We start from the raw sequence: 20435 nt of genomic DNA on the forward strand, positions 1-20435 counted from the left end.
TATTTATGCAAAATGTAATATATGTTTCTTTGTCGTAGTTGTTGTTTCTTTACTTTTATTTTGTTTCTCACCCGATATTTGATCCTTTCATTGAACCTGACTAAATAGAGATTCGCGCCTAGAAGTCCCACATTTGGGGAGGGGGTGAGGGGGGGGGGAGGTTAAAACACTCCCTAACAAAGACAATTTTGTATCCAAGGGGGCTTAAACCCGAGACCTCTTGGTCAAAAAATGAAAAAGTACTTACCACTCCACCACAACTCATTGTTATTTTTTTTACAAATTGTACAATTGCATTCTTTTGTTGTCGTACTTCTTGTGTGGGAAAGGTAGGTACATGGTTAAAATCTTTTTTTTGATACATGTTTAATCCCCATTCGATTAGTTCATTTGTTTCATATTCTGAAACCTCTTAATGAAAATTCTGACATCACCAATAATCTAACTACAATGTAATTTTTCAAGGGGTGTCAAATGCACGTGGTTACACCATTGGGTAGGATTTGTATGTAAGGAGCTATATCAGCTTATTAGTGCACATGTTTCTAACTCAATATCTAAAATTCCTCTCACTATCAAGCAAGAGCACATGTTACGAATGATTATGACTACTGTGATGAATTCTTAGAAAGTAGTCTATTTTGAAAAATTTAATACGGATGTAACATTAAAAGTGAGGAGTCTACACAATTTAGGTATTCTCTATACATACTTTAGTTGGATTCTAAATGTGTGTCATTCAAATTTAGATATGATTTACATGGAAATTGAAACCTCTCTTAATTAAATTTCACAATCATCTGACTAGATAATAGTCTCATGTATTCTTGTGAGTCATGTGAACCAGGGTCTTTGGGAAATCCCTTGAGGTGGTCTTGTTTTTGTGAGATAATCAATGTGTTTTATGTCGATTTCATAATCATCATTCATGTTATGTGTAAATTGTAATGTGTGCACTTCATTCATTACTAATTTATTGCCCTCATAATGCTTCAAGGTTCAATTTTGAAATACACGAATCTAAATATTATTACAACTCAAGAATTGTATTGATAACTCGTGGTATGAATATGTACGTTCTTTGATGATTTTTAGTTGACTCTCGAATAGGTCTTGCTCTATCTCTCAAATCTCTATGTGTGATAAGTTCTCAAAGCATTTGTGTTAAAGTTCAAGACGTTTCATGAATTCAATCTTTCTCAAATCTCTCTGTGTGATAAGTTCTCAAAGCATTAATGTAATTTTTTGTATTGAAGTTCAAGACGTTTCATGAATCCAATCTTTGTTTGACTTGATTTGGAGTTAGTCAAACTTCTCATAATTCCAAACTATCTAAATTTTTTTGTTCAATTATGATAAATTTTCATGTATTGAACTCCAAATATGTTATCCCTATGTATTCATGTTAGTAAAATAAAAATAAAAAAGATGAATTTGAAAGACATAAAATAAAATAATCCGACTCCACAAAATTCATTGTGTATCCATAAGAAATTTAGTCCCCATACCTGAATTTGTAGATAAATTCCTCCCAAAATAAAACGAAATAACCATTAAAGAAGTAATGATAATGAGAGAAATCCTCGCTATTTATATCCATCTATAGGTGTGAACATACATGTTAAAACAACAGGTCATTTTCGAGCAAATTTTAATCTCGATTAATCAAATAAATTTTGCCTGACAAATTATCAATCAATCACGAAGGCGCAAGGGGACACTCTCCACTTAACCCTTTGAAAGTTGAAGGAAGTGTTTCTGATATAAGGACAATCATTTTCCTTTCTTCTATCAATATAAGATAAATGACTTTTCATTTTCCTCCAAATTGATTCTCCACATTTCTCAATTTTTCATTAACATCTTGCTTAAACCAATAAGTTCCTTATACAATTGAACTAACGCAAATTACAATTTTCTAAGGTTTTCTTTTGTGCATATGGATAACTTCTTCTTGCATCAACAAAACAATTTCCGGATAAGTTATTTCGTTCATTGATTTGACTTGTTTTGACCCCCTTTAATACGTTTTGACCCTATTTTCAAGCTCTAATATATAATTTTTACCACTTCTTTCTCTTTCTCTTTATTTTTAAAATAATTTAATTAAAAAAACTACTAACATAACTTCTTAAATTCACTATATGTTAAAATTTACAGTGGATGGAGGAACTTCAATGATCTTATGACATGAATGGATGAAACTACAATTTGTGTAATAACATTAAATTATTCTCTTCCTTGGACAGTAGAATATGGAGTCATGAAAAAGAAAAGGTTATAAAAAGTAGTAATATAGTTTGCAATATTCTTTAGTTTATCCATGCATTACCTTTTGTGTTTGTTACAATTGAAAGAACTTCAACGATGAAATAAAGACTAAATTAAAATTAAAATTATACCTTACATTCTAAGACTTCGCAAGAAGAAAGGTGCTTCTTGTTTCATTGAATGATATTGAAAATGATTCATAAATTTTTCATAAGTGCCACCGATTTGAGTAATATAAGATAACAAAGAAGCATAGAGTGAGAACTCAATAATCAAAAGAACATAATAATATACACATCTGTGTTAGACATGTTAATATTTGTAATGAAAAAACTCTAATATTTTTTAAAGAGATATTGAGTTTACCTTTTGATTTATTAAAAAAAAAAAAGTGATTCTCAGTAATGCACTTCAATTCTACGAAATATATGAAAAATTTATAGGTCAATACGACTATTAGTTGCACATAGCTAGATGTGGACCCCACTCATGCCAAGATACATAGTACAATTATTAAAATAATAATATTAAGGTTAGATGACAATAAACAAATTAAATTAAATAGAATTTTAAAAAAGTCAGTAGTGTAAATAGAATTAGAAAAATCGGTAGTGATAATATATATATATATATATATATATATATATATATATATATATATATATTAAAATTAGAGATAAAAAATGAAATTTAGAACTAGTTAGTGTAATAATACTTTTTTTTTTGGTTGGTATATTAATTTCTTCTATAAGAAAAAATATTGTAAATAGATTACAAACTATCATATTATGGTCATTCAATTATTTTCTTTTCATAAAAAGATCTTAATTCTTTAAATTAGACATCAAACTAATTAATTTTGAAAAAATATATTAAACTTGGCTTAAAATAAGGAATTTAGAACTACATAAATTATAATATAATTTTATTTAAAAAAAATATACACCAAGAATGAAATTTAGAACTAGTTGATGTAATAATGTTGTTGGATAGTCTTTTATTTTTCTTCTTTAAACAAAAAAAAAATTGTAAATAGATTACAAATTACCATATTGTGGGCGTTCTTTTATTTATATTTCATAAATAATTTAGATCTTGATTTTTTAAGCTAGATATCAAACTAAATAATTTTGCAAAAATGTATAAAAAATTATAATACAGTATATTATGGCTAGTATTTAATTTTTCTTCTGTAAAAAGAAAAAGTATTTAGATTTGTAGCTAGACTTAAAATTATTTAATTTTTTAAAAATGTAGGAACTTTGATTTATAAGAAAGAACATAATTTAGATCTTAGTTCATTAAACAAGATATTAAACTAATTAATTTTGTAAAAATGTATCAAACTTGGCTTAAAATAAGGAATTTAGAACTCCATAAATTTATAATTGAATTTGTATAAAAAAAATATATAAACATCGGCCAAAAATGAAATTTTAGAACTAGTTAGTGTAACAATATTTGTTTTGGCCAGTCTTTGGTTTTTCTTCTATAACAAAAATAATTGTAAATAGATTACGAACTACCATATTGTGGTCATTCTTTTATTTGTTTCATAAGATGAAAACAATTTAAATCTGAATTCTTTAAGCTAGATATCAAACTGATTAATTTTGTAACGATATTTAAAAAATTATAATATAGTATATTATGGAAAGTATTTAATTTTTCTTCTATAAAAAGAAAAAAAAAGATTTAACTTTTTTTTTAAAAAATGTACGCAATTTAATTTAAAGTAAATAACATAATTTAGATCTTAGATTCTTTTGAACTAGATATCAAACTAATTAAATTTCTAAAAATATATCAAACATGGCTTAAAATAAGAAATTTTTAAATACATAAATTATAATATAATATTTATAAAGAAATATTAAAACATAGACCAAAAATGAATTTTAGATGCAGTTACATTTTTTTGTTAGTCTTTTATTTTTCTTCTATAAGAAAACAAATTGTAGATTTATTACAAAATATCATATCATGATCATTCTTATATTTTCTTTTCATAAAAAGAAAATAATTTAGAAATGAATTCTATAAACTAGACATCAAATTGATTAATTTTGTAAAACTGTATCAAAAATAATAATATGACAATTATTTAATTTTTCTTTCGTGAAAATAAAAATATATTTGTTATCTAAATTTAATCTTTTTAAAAACAGACAATTTGATTCAAAGTAAACAACATAATTTAGATCTTTGAATTAAATATCAAACTAATTAATTTTGTAAAACTTTATCAAACATGGCTTAAAATAAGAAATTTTGAACTACATAAATTATAATATAATTTTTATAAAAATGTTAAAACATAGACCAAAAATGAAATTTAGATGTAATAATATTTTTTTGTAAGTCTTTTATTTTACTTCTATAAGGAAAAAAAAATGAAAACAAATTACAAACTATCATATTGTGGTCTTTTTTTTTTAAATACAAAATAAATATTTTAGATTTGAATTCTTTAAACTAGATATCAAACTGATTAATTTTGTAAAATTGTACAAAAGATTATGATATAATATATTATGGCTAGTATTTAATTTCTCTTCCATAAATAGGAAAATATATTTAGATTCTATAGATAGATCTAAATTATTATTATTTTTTTAAATGTACAAAAATTTATTAAAGTAAAAAAAGAAAAAAAAACATAATTTAGATCTTGATTCTTAAAATAAGAAATCAAACTAATTAATTTTGTAAAAATGTATCAAAACTTGGTTTAAAATAAGGAATTTAGAACTACATAAGTTATAATATAATTTTATTTTAAAAAAATTAAACAAAGACCAAAAATGAAATTTAGACGTAGTTTGTGTAATAATTTTATTTTATTTTATTGTAGCAATTAAAATCTTTTGCATACACATAAAAATAAGAGAAAATTGTATAAAATAACAAATTATTAATTCCAATTAAGTGTTATAACCATGATTTAATTGTAACTTGTAGCAAACTGTTGTCATTTCGCCTCTCTACCTAAATTTCTCGCTCACCACTCTCATTTCTCGCTGAGAAGTCTCTCCTGACCTCTCTCAATTTATACGAACACAAATATATAAAATGCTTTGTGATTGTATAAAGCGAGAGAAAATTACACATAAACATATCTTTTCGTTCCCCTTTCTCCCCTTTCCCAAATCTTGCTTGCCACTCTCCCAGATCTCGTTCACCAGTCTCACTCGCCTCTCTCACTTTATACAAACACAAACGTATAAATTTCGTTTGTGTTTGTATAAATCAAAAGAAAATTATATATACAAATACTATTTTTGTCCTATACACTTGTGATTATACAAATATAGATCTTTTCCTGTCCAATTTTTTTTTGTTTTTTCTCTTTCTCGTTTTATACGAACAAAAATTATACAATTGAATCTTTTGTATATGTATATAGCGAAACAAATTATACAATTACTTTTTTTTTATATGTATAGCGGAATATACATTTTAATAGCCATATCAAACCTTAAATGCAATTATGTAAACTATAATTATAACATACAAATATGATTTTTATGTTTGTTGTAGTAAAAGTTGCTTGATAAATAAATATGATTCTAAATTGCGAAGAAAAATAAGAGAAACAGAGAAAAACAAGATATAAGGGACTAAAATGATCTAACCCCTATACATTAAGGACTATTCTGATAATAATATTTTCAAGGCTTTTTTCTTCCAATTTCCGGTTTGACTACACCGGCGAGCAGAGAAAAGAGTAATGGCCACTGAGGTTACTGACCGGAATCTCTCAACTCCGACATTCTTCGTCGCTGTACACGTCGGCGCTGGTTATCACTCGCCGTCGAATGAGAAAGCTCTCCGTTCAGCAATGAAACGTGCGTGTCTCGCTGCCGCTTCCGTTCTCCGAAAGGTCTCTCTCAAAATATGAAATTGCTTCATACTTGTTAGTTATGCAGATCAATGTATCGATTCCAATTATATATGTTTTTGATGTTTTAATTCATGGTAAAAAAAGGATGCTCGGAAGCAACTAACTTAAAATTTCTTTCATATAACTGTGGTTCTGCTGGTTTTTAATATCAGGACGCTGGTGGATGCATAGACGCTGTAACAGCAGCAATTCAAGTACTGGAGGTACTTCAGTTACTTCATACTTTTTTCCTGAAAACCTTATAGTGGATTCTGTTTTCGACAGTGTTTTTATCGACATCTCAAGATGATATAATTGTGTTATAGAAACTTGGAAGAATTATGCACAACAGTGATGTTTTCTTTTGGTCAATTTCTCAAGAGGTGAAGAAATTTAGGTAAAATATGGTGCTTGTAGGATAAATAAATTCTGGTGGAAAGATGGTCAGACAAGTTAGCGTTACCATTCTAAAAAAAAAGGATGGTAAGACTAGTGCAAAGTTCCTAACTTGACATAAAATAGGTTTAAGTTGTTTCGACATTGATTGTAATGTCTTTGGTCATATCCAGGTTCTGTAAATTGGAGAATAAGCTTTTATAATTTATGAGGGGTTCTCTCAATTTTCATAATTTGTCATCCATGAATCTCAAATAACTTTTACAAGTTCTTCTTTTGAAATTTGTCTCGTGATATTGGTGCCCTGCGGATCGTTGGTGGCATCAACATTAATAAGCAAAGTATTACATTTCCCGGGAAGAGAGAGATTATGCCATTATTTGATCTCTCCAAGCAATTTCATAGTAAAGAGTTGCTTAGATGTCCTCCTTGGCAAGTGGGCTTCTAGGATTTCAACATGCATGTTTATTGCCTCCATGAAATATGGATCATGTCCCTGATATTTGGGAAAACCATCACAAAAACTATTCCTCTGTTCAAAGTACTTCAATAGTGTCAAGATTAGCACGCTGGTATCTAATTGAATGTCCTATTTTAAAGTTGCTTTATCATTGAAATGGATAACACGAGCACCGTTTTAGTTAGATCGGGTGCATGTGGACGCACTAGTTACTTTTGATATTTAAAGAATAGATTAAGGACAAACTGGTTTTTGGAAGAGGAAGTGTGTATATACAAGTTTCTAGTTGTATAGTTTACAACGTACCTCTTTTGGTAAAACCACATAATTTGTGAGTAGCTCTAGAAAAAGCTGGATATAATATTTGGGATAGAGGCACCAGAGTAGTAACAAAATTACTCTTTTTTTTTTTTTTGAATAAGCAACATTTATATTATAACTCAACACTTAGGTAGTGCTAAACCCCTTTACAACAAGTCGAAGTATAGCAATATATCAAAGGACTCCCAAAGCATGAGTCTAACACATCTAGGATATTTTCTGCATCTATAGGGGAGTTCCTTGTACGCCAAAAACACAAAAGAAAAATACAATCTGTTTGATTTTCCGTACTGTTCTACTCCTTCTTTGAAACACCTAGCATTTCTCTCCTTCCAGATGGTCCACCATATACAAGATGGTATGTTTCTCCAGTAGCTCCTGTTTCTTGCTCCCTTCCCAGCTTTTTCCCACCTAGATAGAGTGTCAACAATCTTGCTAGGCATTGTCCATTGTATGCCTCTGAGATTAATGAAAATCTTCCATAGTTTGTCAGTGATTCTACAATGCAAAAGTAAATGTCCCACTGTCTCAGCTGCCTCACCACATAAACAACAGTGCTTGACTAAGATAATGTTCCTGTTTCTTAGGTTTTCATGTGTCAAGACAGCTTCTTCTGCTACCAGCCATGAGAAACCTGCCACCTTCAAAGGTCCTTTGGTTCTCCAGATTTGTTTCCATGGCCATATGGAGTTCTGTGCCACTATCGAGTTGAGAAGTTTGTACCCTGAACTTACTTTGTATACCCTTTTGTTGTGCCCATTCCACCATAGTCTGTCCACCCCAAGTAACAAAATTTACTTGTAAGTTTACCTTGTATTGAAATGTAATATCATAAAAGTTAGTTGCAATTTTTGCCGTAGTTGATTGAAAGAGGTGTTCAATTATACGGTTATCAAAAAAAGAAGGTATTCAATTACCAAGCAATGGGGTGAAAAGGGGATGATGCTTGATGAGTCACTTGCGTCAAGTTTGTTCTGCTGTTATATGAGCTTGTAAATGTCGAAATCATATTAAAGTTTGTTATAACTTCTCAAAAAATATTTTGTTGCAAATGTCCCATCTTGAAGTCCTAAAATCCCCTTCTAGCATGGACTGTAGGTGAAGTTATATTCTTGCAGGATGATCCAAATACAAATGCTGGACGGGGTTCAAATTTGACAGAGGATGGTCATGTGGAGTGTGATGCTAGTATTATGGATGGTGATTCTGGAGCATTTGGTGCCGTAGGTGCAGTGCCAGGTATTCTCAGAGCCAATTATCATGTACTTTATTGCTGAAAGTAGAGGTCATGCATTGGTGATGTATTCTAAAGTTTGTCGTTATTGCTTTAGAGTTAATACTTCAAATTCTTGTGGCATCAATTTTGTTTACTCTTGCTACATCTTCTGTGAAGTTAACCTTTACCAGGTGTCAGAAATGCCATTGAGATTGCTACTTTGTTGGCCAAGGAACAGATTTCTGGTTCTTCACTGCTTGGACGAATATCTCCAATGTATGATGACTCTTCTTTAGATGTCTTGTAAATAACTCTATATTGCTTCAATTGATATATCATCAATCCTTTTACTATATTTGGGCAATATGAATACATTATTGGCAAAAAATAGTTGTCTAATAATTCAAAGAAATTGGAATTTGCTAAAAAGGTAAGCGGGTCCAATAAACTTATGTGGACTGAAAAAATAATTAAATAGGTGAGAGACGTGTCATTCAATTTGATGCTTCTTTGTTGTAAATTACTCATTGTTCGTCTATATGAGAAAAATTGTTTGATGTTCTACATTATTTATCAAGGTTGGCTACTTTGGTTTCAGATTTTTTTCTTTTTTTGAATTTCAAGGGACCCAGACACTAATTAATGATGAAAAATTGTTTTACAACGCTTGTTCTACTCATTGCATCCTTCCTTTTTCAAAATTTATTCATAAACAGAAGTCCAGTTCTTTGTCTCTTGGTTTGACTTGTTTCTTCTTCCAACTTTATATTCTAATGAAACTTTTCTGGCCTTCGGTCTAGGTTTTTAGTTGGAGAAGGTGCCCGTGCATGGGCGAAGTCCAAAGGTGTTGTTTTACCATCAACTCTGACAGAGGCTGACGAGGTAGAATACACTTGTCTTAACTGTAGATTTGTTTTTACTTAGGTGTCATACACAAATAGTAGTTACATTGAATAAAATATGTTGAAGTGTATGCCCATCTTATTTAAAATGTTACCAGGTTCAAAACAAAAAAAAGACCATCTCATCTAAAAGTTTGAGCTATTAGAGAGAGCACCCTTTTGTTTACTTAATTATATCTTCAACAAGGATTCTTCTTTTGATGAGCCAAGCACGTGGAAATGGTATTTAATAATGGGTGCTGCCGTGCTGATTAGATTCGAATCTAGGAACTTTGTTTGGTCTGCTACCATGTTAAAGAAATGGATTTTGTTAGGATTCTTGTAATTTACTCTACTCTAAACTCTGGCTCTCGCCTATATAAAGGGTAATATATTCCCTTGAAGAGACATCTCAAATATCCCTTGATAACTACAGAAAAGTTTATAATAACAAAGTCCTAAATTAAAAGGAGTTCAAAATAAGGAAAGTTTGTCCCAAAACGCGTCTTCATGGGACGACTCCACAGACGATCCGTCGATGGAACGGCGGACCGTCGACTGCCTCTGTCGGTCAATACTTAGCATCTTCTTCACGCCTCCAAATCGAACTTTCTCTGATCCCATCGACATACCAACAACATGGTACGTCGATGCACTTACGGCTTGTCGATGCGTATCGTCGTTCCATACTTAGCTTTTCTCCAACACCGGGTACTAGGGCAGTCTTCGATCACATCGACGACTTGCCAGCACGATCCGTCGATTAGTTGACGGACCGTCGATCCTTCTGTGGCCTACACTTGGTCAGAATTCCCCGAGTTGCTTCGAAATGCTCTAACCTTCAGTCAACGGTCACCACCTACGGTCCGTCGATGAGACGACGGGCCGTCGATGGCTTTGTGGATGGTCACTTCTGCATTGATTTCTGCACAGTCTTTCGCATTTTCGTTTTGGACAATTTTCCTGCAAAACATAGATAAACACATTAAAATTACTACAAAAAGGCCCTAGACACACACTAAACTTAAGAAAAAAGCATTGAGAGGCTCTGATGTAGACCGGGAAGAACTCGGTGCTCCACTAGTGCCCAGGGCAGACTCGACCACGTGGTGTCCATAGGATCTGAAGCAGCATGATCAGCCCCTTGGGCTTGCTCTACCGTATCTGCGAGGTTCTCACCCAATGGCTGCACATCCACTCGGGGCCCTCTATTTGGTGCCCCCTTATTGGCCTCATCCCTGATGAGACCAATGTCCACTGTCCTGGTAGATGTATATAGAACATCTATGTGCCAAATGGGCACTCCAGCAGCCTTGCACAACTCAAAAATCATACAAGGGAAAGGGTAAGTGGTCGAGGTCTTAAAAGCCCTCTCATGGATGACAGACAACAACGGCCTTGGAAAATCAATCTCGAACTCGGCGACCATAGCAGCAACTAAAACCGCTCTATCCCACGTAAGTATGTTGTCAGCAGCTGTGGGGAATAGGCGGTTTAAAAGCCAGATGAACTTGGCAACAAATGTGAGGTTGGCCTTCTTGATAATGCCTGTGGGGTCCAACACCCAGTCGCGCCCTCACGGTCTACACATATGTGCTGGGGAGTCCACCTCTTGGTGGTCTCTCTCAGATCCTTGTCTCGCTGGAAATGATCTTGCTTAATCACGTTCCACCTATAGTCAAACTAGGGGGTGAGGGGGACCCTGTTGGCATCAGTATCTGCATCGTCTAAGAAACGGCGGATGGTAGGCAAAGAAGTATTCACTCGGCAGCCACAGACTCGGACATATGTAAGTGGTGCCTGTTTGGCGGGATTAGACCGCCTATCCAAAGAACCCCTAGAGTTGCTACGTAACAGGTGTAGAACTCTCGCACCAACTCCTCACTGTAGCGTCCCACACTCCTAGCCATCCACTCGAGCTGGTGGCGGGTGAATAGGTCATGTATCGCAGGGACAGTGTGTAGACTTCCCTGTAAGAACCCACCGCTCAACTGTCAGAGTTCGAGTCATGACCCCCTTATCATTGAGCAGCTTGGTGTTGATACGCTCAAACTTACTTCTCAAATAAGAAGTAAAGCGGTCGTGTCAAGTAAATAACCCAACTAGTGAGGTTGGGATCATTCCCACGAAAAAAATAGTTTAGACTTAACTTCAATCTATTACTATTATTGTTCAGTCAATTACATCCTTGGAAAGCAAACATGATAAGAGGGGGGTTTTCTATTTCTAAGTAAATGAAAATAACTATCAAAATAAAAGGAGACAACATACAGCTTCGAATGTTGGAGTTTAATCAATTAATCAAAGTAACTAGGGTTTACGTGTTCCCACAGGTTCATAACTTGATAAGTCTAACTATAACAATTCTTTCCTAGTATCTTGCATGCAAAGTGATAAGTTATGTATTTCTAAATCCTTGGTCCGGCATCTAGAAAATGTCACTCCGCACCTTGGTCCGGCTACGTGTGTTGCTATCCTAACCCTTATCTTTACCTCATATTAAGCATCGTATTCGATATTTGACTAAGTTATTACCTCGTACCAATCAATACTAGCTATTAGATAGTATACTCTAAATCTATGTTGATAATTCTTTTCCTATTATCTATCTCCTTGGTCCGGCAAGTAGCATTAAGGCGAGTTCTTACGTTGGCCATCCATTAAAAAGACTTCTATGCGAAAGAATTATCAATACATGCTACACACTATTCTAGAATTGTTATTTTAGTTAGGTTTTACCTCATTATTTGCCTATAGTTCCCATAACCCTAGTTCATGGAGTTTAGTTACCCATAGTCATAATCACAATATTCAAATATATGATATAAGAATTCATGTACTTATTTCAATGATAAAGAGTAAAATTCAAAAATTCGCTTGATTAATCAACAAAAATCACCAACACTCAATGATAAAAGTCTCAAGATAATAAAAAATCTAACAACAATCAAGGGCCTAACCAAATAATCCAGAGTCTCACTAATAATCCAGCGTCTAACCTCAAAAACGAGGTTTTTCGAACTACTTATAGAAAATAAAAACCTAATTAAACAAGGGCTCTATTTGCTGGAAATCTGTCAAAATGCGGCTGAGTCGACGGACCTCGCGACGGATCGTCGTGGTCACGACGGGCCGTCATGGATTCAGTCGTCCCATACTTGTGCAATTTTCTTGTGCTGCTCTTTTCATTACCCTCGACGACAGGTATGACGGATCGTTACGAGCACAACGGTCCGTCGAGGGTCTCCGTTCCAAAACACTTGAACTCTTGGAATATGGGTACTGGGACTACTTCTTTGATCTTCATGACGAACCTGCAGGACGGACCACATGGCTACGACGGTCCGTCATGCTTTCCGTAACCCCACACTTGGTCAGAATTCCCCATCTTCCTTCAGCAGCTGCACTACGCTGCCACCTACGGACCGTCACAAGCATGACAGACCGTCACTAGCATGCGGACCGTCACAAGCTCCGTAGGTGGTCTCTTCTGTATCTCTTCGCTCAAAAACCTCCGCATTCATCTTTGGACAGATTTCCTGCAAATAAGGAGAAACTTATATAAAAATTAGCACAAAAAGGCTTTTGGACACACTAAACTTAAGGAAAAAGTATTAATAATACCGTGAAACCACGGTATATCAGGCGTCCCTGTATATCTGGTTTTGCCCCTCTACGCACCACAGGATAGGCTGATCAGCAACCGGTGCAGGATCCTCAACAATTTCGTACAATAATTGCATTTTAAGGCTAAAATATTCATAGGCATTCTTCTGCCAGTGCTCCAAATTGAAGAGTGGAATGACACTTTGACAGTGGGGAGATATCTATATAATTAGAGTGAAGTGCTTAGCTCCTTTTAAGCTAAAAGGGAGATCTCTTGAATTTTAGTCAAACTAGATGGGTGGTCTATCTAAATATCATATTTTCTTTTCAGTATTCTTCCTAGATTTTGGCTTGAAGTAAACTATTTATTTGTGATATGGAGACAGTCGCTTGTTACTGAGAAGGCAAGAACCCAATGGAAAAGATACAAAGCAATGCTTGATGATGCCAAAGCTGTAAATGATTCTCCTAACATAAAGATGACCAATGCTAAGGAGACTAATACAACATCTGGTAAGTTGTAGTATATTGTTACCCAAGGTCTTTCGACTTTGATAAGGCTACTGTATTCCCAATGTTTAATTTTTTTTATTGGATTTCCTCAATGGGACTGTTTATCATGATGTAGGGCAGGCCGATAAGTGGACAAAATTACTTCTTATGTTCCAATTTATCTGACATAATTTTAATGGGACATAGTTTTTACGATAGAAATGAAGACTTTTGAAATTTTTGGTCTAGAATATGCTATAGCATATATGTGGCTATAAAACTTTTGAAACTGGTGACCTTTAACATGTCACAAAATTTATGTGGTTATAGAAGTGTCATTCTTTTTACAACAGACTACAAAGAATCACATAAACTGAAATGGAACGAGTATTATTTTGAGTTCTAATGAACTGACATTCATATTTTGAGGTCTCAACTATCCCATTTTTTTGCATTTAGTTAACATTAGGTGAATCTTTTTTTAATTTGTTCTTTTGAAAAGGACATTAGGCAAATCCTAAACCCTCTGGTAAGTATTGTCCTTAGAAGCTATTACTTTGTGCTCATATACAAGGTTGTATTTTTTCAGTATATGAAATATTCCCCTATACAGTTTGCAGAGTCTAAATGATATCCTCTATGAAATCATCAAAGTAATCTTGTGCATCAGGCTACTTGTCGACCATGTTAGTTACTATACTATCTTTAACATAATTAATATCTCCAGTAGACTGAACTAACTGGAGATGCATTTCCTCTGATTGTGCATTTTTGTCATTGGGATCAACTCGAATCTTCTGCATGCTACTTATTTTACTTTAGGGACATGTATATATATTTATATATATATGCATTTTACTTTATTATATAGGTTCTTAGTTGACTAGGTTCGCACAAAATAAAATGCTTCCGCATAAACACTAATTTCTTACAGAGCTCAGGAGATGGGGAGAAGTTGATGGCGATGGGGCTTAGGGCAGTATTGGGGATGCAAATAGTGTGCGGGAAAGGACGCGTCTTGCATTAGGTAAGTAGATAGAGAGGTGTTTGGGGTCTCAAGGGGTAACTTTGATGGACACCAAGTATCAACTCTTACCTCATTTCTATTTGCCTTGGTGATGGATGAACTGACACAACATAGTAAGGGGAAGTGTCATGTTGTATGTTATTTGCAGTTGATATAACATTGATTGGCGAGACACGCAGCGGATAAACGATAGGCTGGAGGTCTAGAGATAGACCTGGAGTCTAAATCCTTTAGTTTAGTACTTAAGGATCGTTTGGTTTGAAGACAAGTGATGCTGAGATTAGTTATGTTGGTTTAGTTATGTTGAGTTTAGTTATGTTGGGTTAGTTATGTGGAGTTTAGTTATTTTGCTATTTTTTTCTTATTGGATGCTTGGTTTGTTGTATTAAAAATAAGATGTCTTGCATAATTTCTTAGAAGTCTTTTTTTTTAAAAAAAATTATCTCCACCTTATTTAGTAGAAAAAGGGTTTGAGGAACCTCAGGAGTATTTTTGTCATTTTCATTGTTTTATCTTGGGATAACTAATCCTAGTACTATTAATCCACTCTATGGCAAGGATAACTTATTCGAGTAATAACTAATTCTGGTATAACTTATGCCATGATTAGGAGTAAGGATTGATACTTGAGTCATCTCCAAAAGAGGAAGTTTTATGTATTTTGGGTCAATATTTCAAGGAATTGAAGAGATTGACAATGATGTTACACATCATATTGGAGTGAGATCGATGAAATGGAGGTTCAGATCCTTGTTCTGTGTGATAAGAATGTGCCGCCGCCAAGATTTAAAGGTTAAGTTCTATAAAGTGGTTGCCAAGGCATCTATATTGTATGTGTGTGTGTAGGGGGGGGGGGGGTTGTCTAGTCAAGAACTCACATGTCTAGAAGATGAAAATAGCAGAAATGAGGATGTTGTGATGGATGTGTGGCATACTTGGAGAGATAGGATTAGGAATGAAGATATTCGTACAAGGTGGTAGTGACCTCCCTGATGGACAAGATAAGGGAGGCAAAATTGAGATGGGCCGGGCTTGTTAAGAGGAGAGACACGAATGCCCTAGTGAGGAGATGTGAGAGGTTGACAATGGTGGGTATCGGAAGAGGTAAAGGTAGCTGAAGAAGTATTGGGAAGAGGTGATTAGAGAAGACATGGCACACCTGCAGCTTACTGAGGAGATGACCCTGTATAGGAGGATATGGAGGTCGAAGATCTAGGTAGTAGGTAGTGGAACGTCGTCTGGTTCCCTTATCAGTATTGCTGTTATTACTCTTCTACTAATTTATTCTTCAATTTTATTATTACCTTGTTGTGTCCTTACCGTATTATTTGTTGTCGCGACTACTCTCTTCTTATTTTATTTTTAGCTATCTTCTTCACTTTTTGTGTTTTCTTTTTCGGTACTCGATTTTTGATATGTTTTACTTGAGTTGAGGGTCTAGCGTAAACAACCTCTCTAACTTCACATGGTAGGGGTAAGGCTGCTGGCTGCGTACACACTGCTCTTACCAAATGCCGCTTGTGGGACTACACTAGTGTTTTTGTTGTTTAACAATATTTTCTTGTTGGCTGGTTCATCTTGGTTTTCCAGTACTTTTTCATTGTGAGAAAATATTAGTATATTGTTAATTACTTGTTACCCTCTCCCTCTTCCCTGTGTATGTGTGTCTCATACATGTGCATTTTTCTTAAAAGTAGAGAGCCAACCATCTGATCAATTCAGGGGAGATGGAGTGGGTGACCAAATCTCCTTGCTCGATGCATTAGATGAAGACTTAATTTCAGACACTGTTGGGGTTATCTGTCTCGATTCGAAAGGACATATGGCTTGTGGAAGCTCTAGCGGTGGGATAGCACTGAAGGTGATAAAACTAGAAATGTTTTTTAATTTCTATCTAATTGTGTAATAAATTTGAGGGTCTTGCGGTAGGTGTTTCTCTGCCCAACCTCTGATCTTTTCTTGTATACATGTGCATGTTGTGAATGAATTTAATACACTTGAAGGTTTCAAAATCTGAAGGATTGTGACTAGTGCAGTTTTATCTGGGTGTTAGTTACTTCAATTGGTGGTGGTGGGTGTCTTGAATTCAGGCTTTAAATTTATGTGATGAAGATTATGAATTCAAGATTATCCTCAGTTCTTTTATCAGTAAGATTATCGTAAGTTATAATTAGAGCCTGAATATGGCTGACACTGTTGTTTGGGCCTGGAAAGTAGAAAATTCTCATTCTGTCATAATATAAGTTGAAGTTCGTTATTGACACAACTGCAATTCTTGAAAAGGGGTGTTGCATTTGTCAATGCACATGCCTTTTGGGAAAGAACCAGCTATCCCTATTGATTTCTTGGTAATTCTAACAAGACAGAATTGTCTGTTGGTTAACATTTTCAGGCAGTCTCTTCTCCTTCTGTGTTGAATTTTAAAGGTCTTCTCTATCTAAGGACTTTCATCAAAGAACAAACACAAGTTTTGGTCAAACAACATATACAATGTCCCACCCTCAAGCTAATTGGTGTATCCTCTAGAAAAATGGAGGAAGAAAGATACAGTTCACCCTTATTAATATATATAAGAGTTGACAGTGGTGGATAGTGAACGTAGGGCCGTGGAAGCTAAGTGCTAACAACAATGAGATCCTTGAAGTTCTTTATTTCTATCTAGATGGTGCACATATTTTCCAATCTTCTATATCTCCACTGCTTCTATTACTATTAGAACTTCTTAGTACTGTTTAGAAGGTATTACTGTGTGTAAATTACAGATATTGCTGTGGGAACAAGTATAATATACACATATTTTCCCATCTTGTATACTTCCGCTGCTTCTATTAAACTTCTCAGTATTGTTTACATGTTATTATTGTGTATACTTAGCCTTATGATTTCGCTGGATATTGAGAAACTTTACAATGCTCAATTGTTTGTGGCCTGAATTCTTCCTTTTGGTTTGATATGACCAGTTGTCCTTATCATGTTCATCCTTTAAATGATCGTTTTCTCTTACCCTCCTCTCATTTCTTCTTCATAGTTCTTCTGCATATCCTTTTCCTGCACTTGATTCTCTGCTCATAATGGACAGCTTGGAAGGCTTATATATACTGTCTTTAAAGCACCATTTAACTGAATATTGAAAAACTAATATATTATTGAAGGAAGCAGAAGTTGTATCACAGTGTTGGTTTCGTCCAAGATGTTTGCTTCTGGTTGAGCTTTGGTTTCTCTTTTCCTTGCACTATTCGTACAAACTACTTGGAGTGTACAGTTTTCTTGCTTTCACTGTCTATTATTTTCTTTTGCCTTCTAATTTTTGTGAAACTTTCCCTTGTTCCAAATTTTATTGTATTTGCAAGAGCAGAGGTCTTTTCTTCTTTCTTATATTGAGTTGATAAGTTCTTTGGATTGCTTATTTCAATCTTTGAACTTATAACAGATAAGTGGGCGCGTAGGTCTAGCAGCGATGTATGGTTCCGGTTGTTGGGCATCGTCAAGGGGACCTTTTGGAGCTCCATTTATGGTGGGATGCTGTGTCAGTGGTGCTGGAGAGTACCTAATGAAAGGATTTGCTGCTCGGGAATGCTGTATCTCATCATCACTGTATGCTTTCCATGTCTCTGAGATACCTGCTTTCCCATTTGTCCAAGTTACCTTTTCTCCTTATTATTAGTTATGGACAATATAGTTGTTGAAGTCCTATATCGTGGACAAAATTTTACCTGCAAAATCCATGAATTTTACTGAAAATTAGTGTTGATTGTTAAATTTGTGAACTTGAACAAACATATATTCCATCTCGCTTTTTGCGCTTGAAATTTTGTACTTGCATGTTTCTTTCTGCAGGTCTCAAGCTGGTCCATCTTCTGCATGTAAAAAGGTTTTGCAAACTATTAAAGAAAATAGCCAATGCAGTGTTGACCGAAGTGCTGGATTCCTTCTAGTTCAAGCAGAGCCTCCAAGACTGGTAAGACTATTCCAGTGTTCCCTTATCTTTCTCTTTTCTCATGCTTTTTATCTGTAAGGAAATCCATTGTCCATAGGTTGGGGGCAGTTTGGCTAGGCTGGAAGCTGTTGAGGTTGCAGCTGTATATTCTTCCTCGTCCTTTGGAATAGGTTATTTTGGCAGCTCTATGGATATGCCCAAGGTATCATATGTCTGCATTTTCTCACGTTTTATGCAACATTCGATGATTTCTGTGTTTAAACTGATGGCACCTCAAGTTAAATAATTCTCTCTATCTTTCTTTCTGTGTGTGTGTGTGTTTGGGAGGGGAGTAAAGGCAGGAGCATCTGCATGACAATGGACAATGTTGCTTTAATGACATATAAGATTAATTAGGAGGAAGTTGGCTTATGGTCAAAGTTGATCACCGAAAATATTGATAGCTTATTTACTTTGTCATTGTTCATATTCTTGTTTCATTTTAGGAGAATCCCATCCATTAGACTAATATCTGCTTAATTGTTGGAGAATATGAGAGATTAATTATTCATATATACTTTTTTGAGTTATACAATACTTTGGCTTTTATCAAAATTCGTTAGTAATAAGACCAGCTGCCAATCTTCAAGCTTAATCAATTGAACCTAGAGAACTAAAGCTCGAGCCTTAAACTTGGTAATGAGATTCAAAGATGATAATATACCTGTTTGTTCGCTTATCATATAATGATTTGCATATAAATCATTATAATTGATTAGTTAAAAAGGAAAAATAGCCATTGCTTTAATCTAGCTTTTGTGTTGATATGCTGAGGAGAAGGCTTTCAATATTGCAGATCTCACACAACTTGTGCTGATTCTGTTCTTTAACATACTATTTTTGACTGCTGCTGCTGCTGCAAAATGTCACTGCATGAGTTATCATTCAACATCAACTTCAACCATCAATGTTGTTATCGTTGTGATCTTCTACAGGTTTCAGTGCTTAGGAGTAAAAAACAGCAAAATAAAGCTGGAATTGATGAGTTTGCTGCACGGATTAATCTCGTCTCCAAGGAACAGTAGTGTTGCAGCAGGAGTTGTCAATTCGACAAAAGACTTGCCATTTCAATGGCATCCATCATCAGTTGAACTAATCATCCAAGATACGTCTGAGACCAATAGACTTGCAGTTGAAGGAACGTAGTTGAGCCAAAAGCTAAGAGAGGAATAACTCAAGTTTTTATTTCATATGGAAAAGGGTCTCCTTTTGGGATGAAGAGTTAATGAGGTTTGCCTCATTTACACAAAAAGCTAAAAAAATACTTGATTTGACATTTGTAATCTGGTTGTGTTGTTGCAAAGAAGAGAGAAAATTTGCCAAATAATGGGCAATGGTTTTGACAGGAGAAAGAAATGTTTATTTAACTTAGTTGTCCATTTTTGAAAAGTGGAAAAAAATGTTGAATTTTAAGTAATAATTATTGAAAGCTGAAGGACACAATCATAAATTATTTAGCTTACACATAGGCCCCTGGATATAGAAGTCAAAGTTCTACCCAAGAAATGAACCTTAGTTTTTCTTCTTCTATCTTAGATATAGAGGTGTTTATGGTTCAATTTGGGTAAAATGATAAAATCAATTTGTATGAAGAGATCTCTGTCTATACCTACCTCATTGTATATATTGACAGAAACCAAAACTTAAAACTATTGAGTCTAAATATGTGTACTATCTTTGCTGCTTATAAAATTCTCTTTTTAAAATTCAAAGTTATGGTCTTGCCACAATTCCCTTGCATTGGGTTATTTATAAAAGGTTAAAACTAGAATTGTAGGGGGCTCTCAAGAAATGAGAACTCCTCCAAAAATTGGTGTATGCCACTAAATGCAATGCACACACGGTATTCTTTAGTAAAAGGCGAAAGAATAGTTCGCTTTGTGCTCACTGCGTGGCTGCGTGGGTT

General features: G+C 34.2%; 1 protein-coding gene and 1 non-coding gene across 5 annotated transcripts; one reads left to right on the forward strand and one right to left on the reverse strand.

Annotated features, from left to right (window-relative positions):
- The first annotated feature begins 5910 nt into the window (after positions 1-5910).
- LOC101259636 (putative threonine aspartase) lies at positions 5911-19979 on the forward strand. Of its 4 annotated transcripts, none has more exons than XM_010323232.4 (11): positions 5911-6154; positions 6328-6378; positions 8450-8570; positions 8739-8823; positions 9348-9429; positions 13421-13547; positions 16248-16414; positions 17984-18147; positions 18391-18511; positions 18588-18692; positions 19326-19979. In XM_010323232.4, the coding sequence occupies exons 1-11, from the start codon at positions 6002-6004 to the stop codon at positions 19344-19346; spliced, it is 1197 nt and encodes a 398-aa protein (XP_010321534.2). In that variant the 5' UTR covers positions 5911-6001; the 3' UTR covers positions 19347-19979. The 4 variants fall into 4 exon arrangements, with proteins under 4 accessions (XP_010321534.2, XP_010321533.2, XP_069154224.1 ...); XM_010323231.4 differs by having other exon boundaries at positions 19465-19979; XM_069298123.1 differs by having other exon boundaries at positions 16251-16414.
- A 329-nt stretch (positions 19980-20308) lies between these two features.
- On the reverse strand, positions 20309-20426 carry LOC112941597 (U5 spliceosomal RNA). Its single transcript, XR_003247019.2, has one exon. It is a non-coding gene; the product is annotated as a U5 spliceosomal RNA (small nuclear RNA).
- Between the last annotated feature and the right edge of the window lie 9 nt (positions 20427-20435).

This window comes from Solanum lycopersicum, chromosome 5, assembly GCF_036512215.1.
Source record: "Solanum lycopersicum chromosome 5, SLM_r2.1".
Classification (NCBI taxonomy): Eukaryota; Viridiplantae; Streptophyta; class Magnoliopsida; order Solanales; family Solanaceae; genus Solanum; species Solanum lycopersicum.

Bases quoted from the DNA above. Each gene is read 5' to 3' on its own strand.
- LOC101259636 (XM_010323231.4), top strand. From the start codon at position 6,002: ATGGCCACTGAGGTTACTGACCGGAATCTCTCAACTCCGACATTCTTC. The intron at 8,824-9,347 runs GTATGATGACTC...CCTTCGGTCTAG, and splicing joins CTTGGACGAATATCTCCAAT to GTTTTTAGTTGGAGAAGGTG. The intron at 13,548-16,247 runs GTAAGTTGTAGT...TTTTCTTAAAAG, and splicing joins GGAGACTAATACAACATCTG to TAGAGAGCCAACCATCTGAT.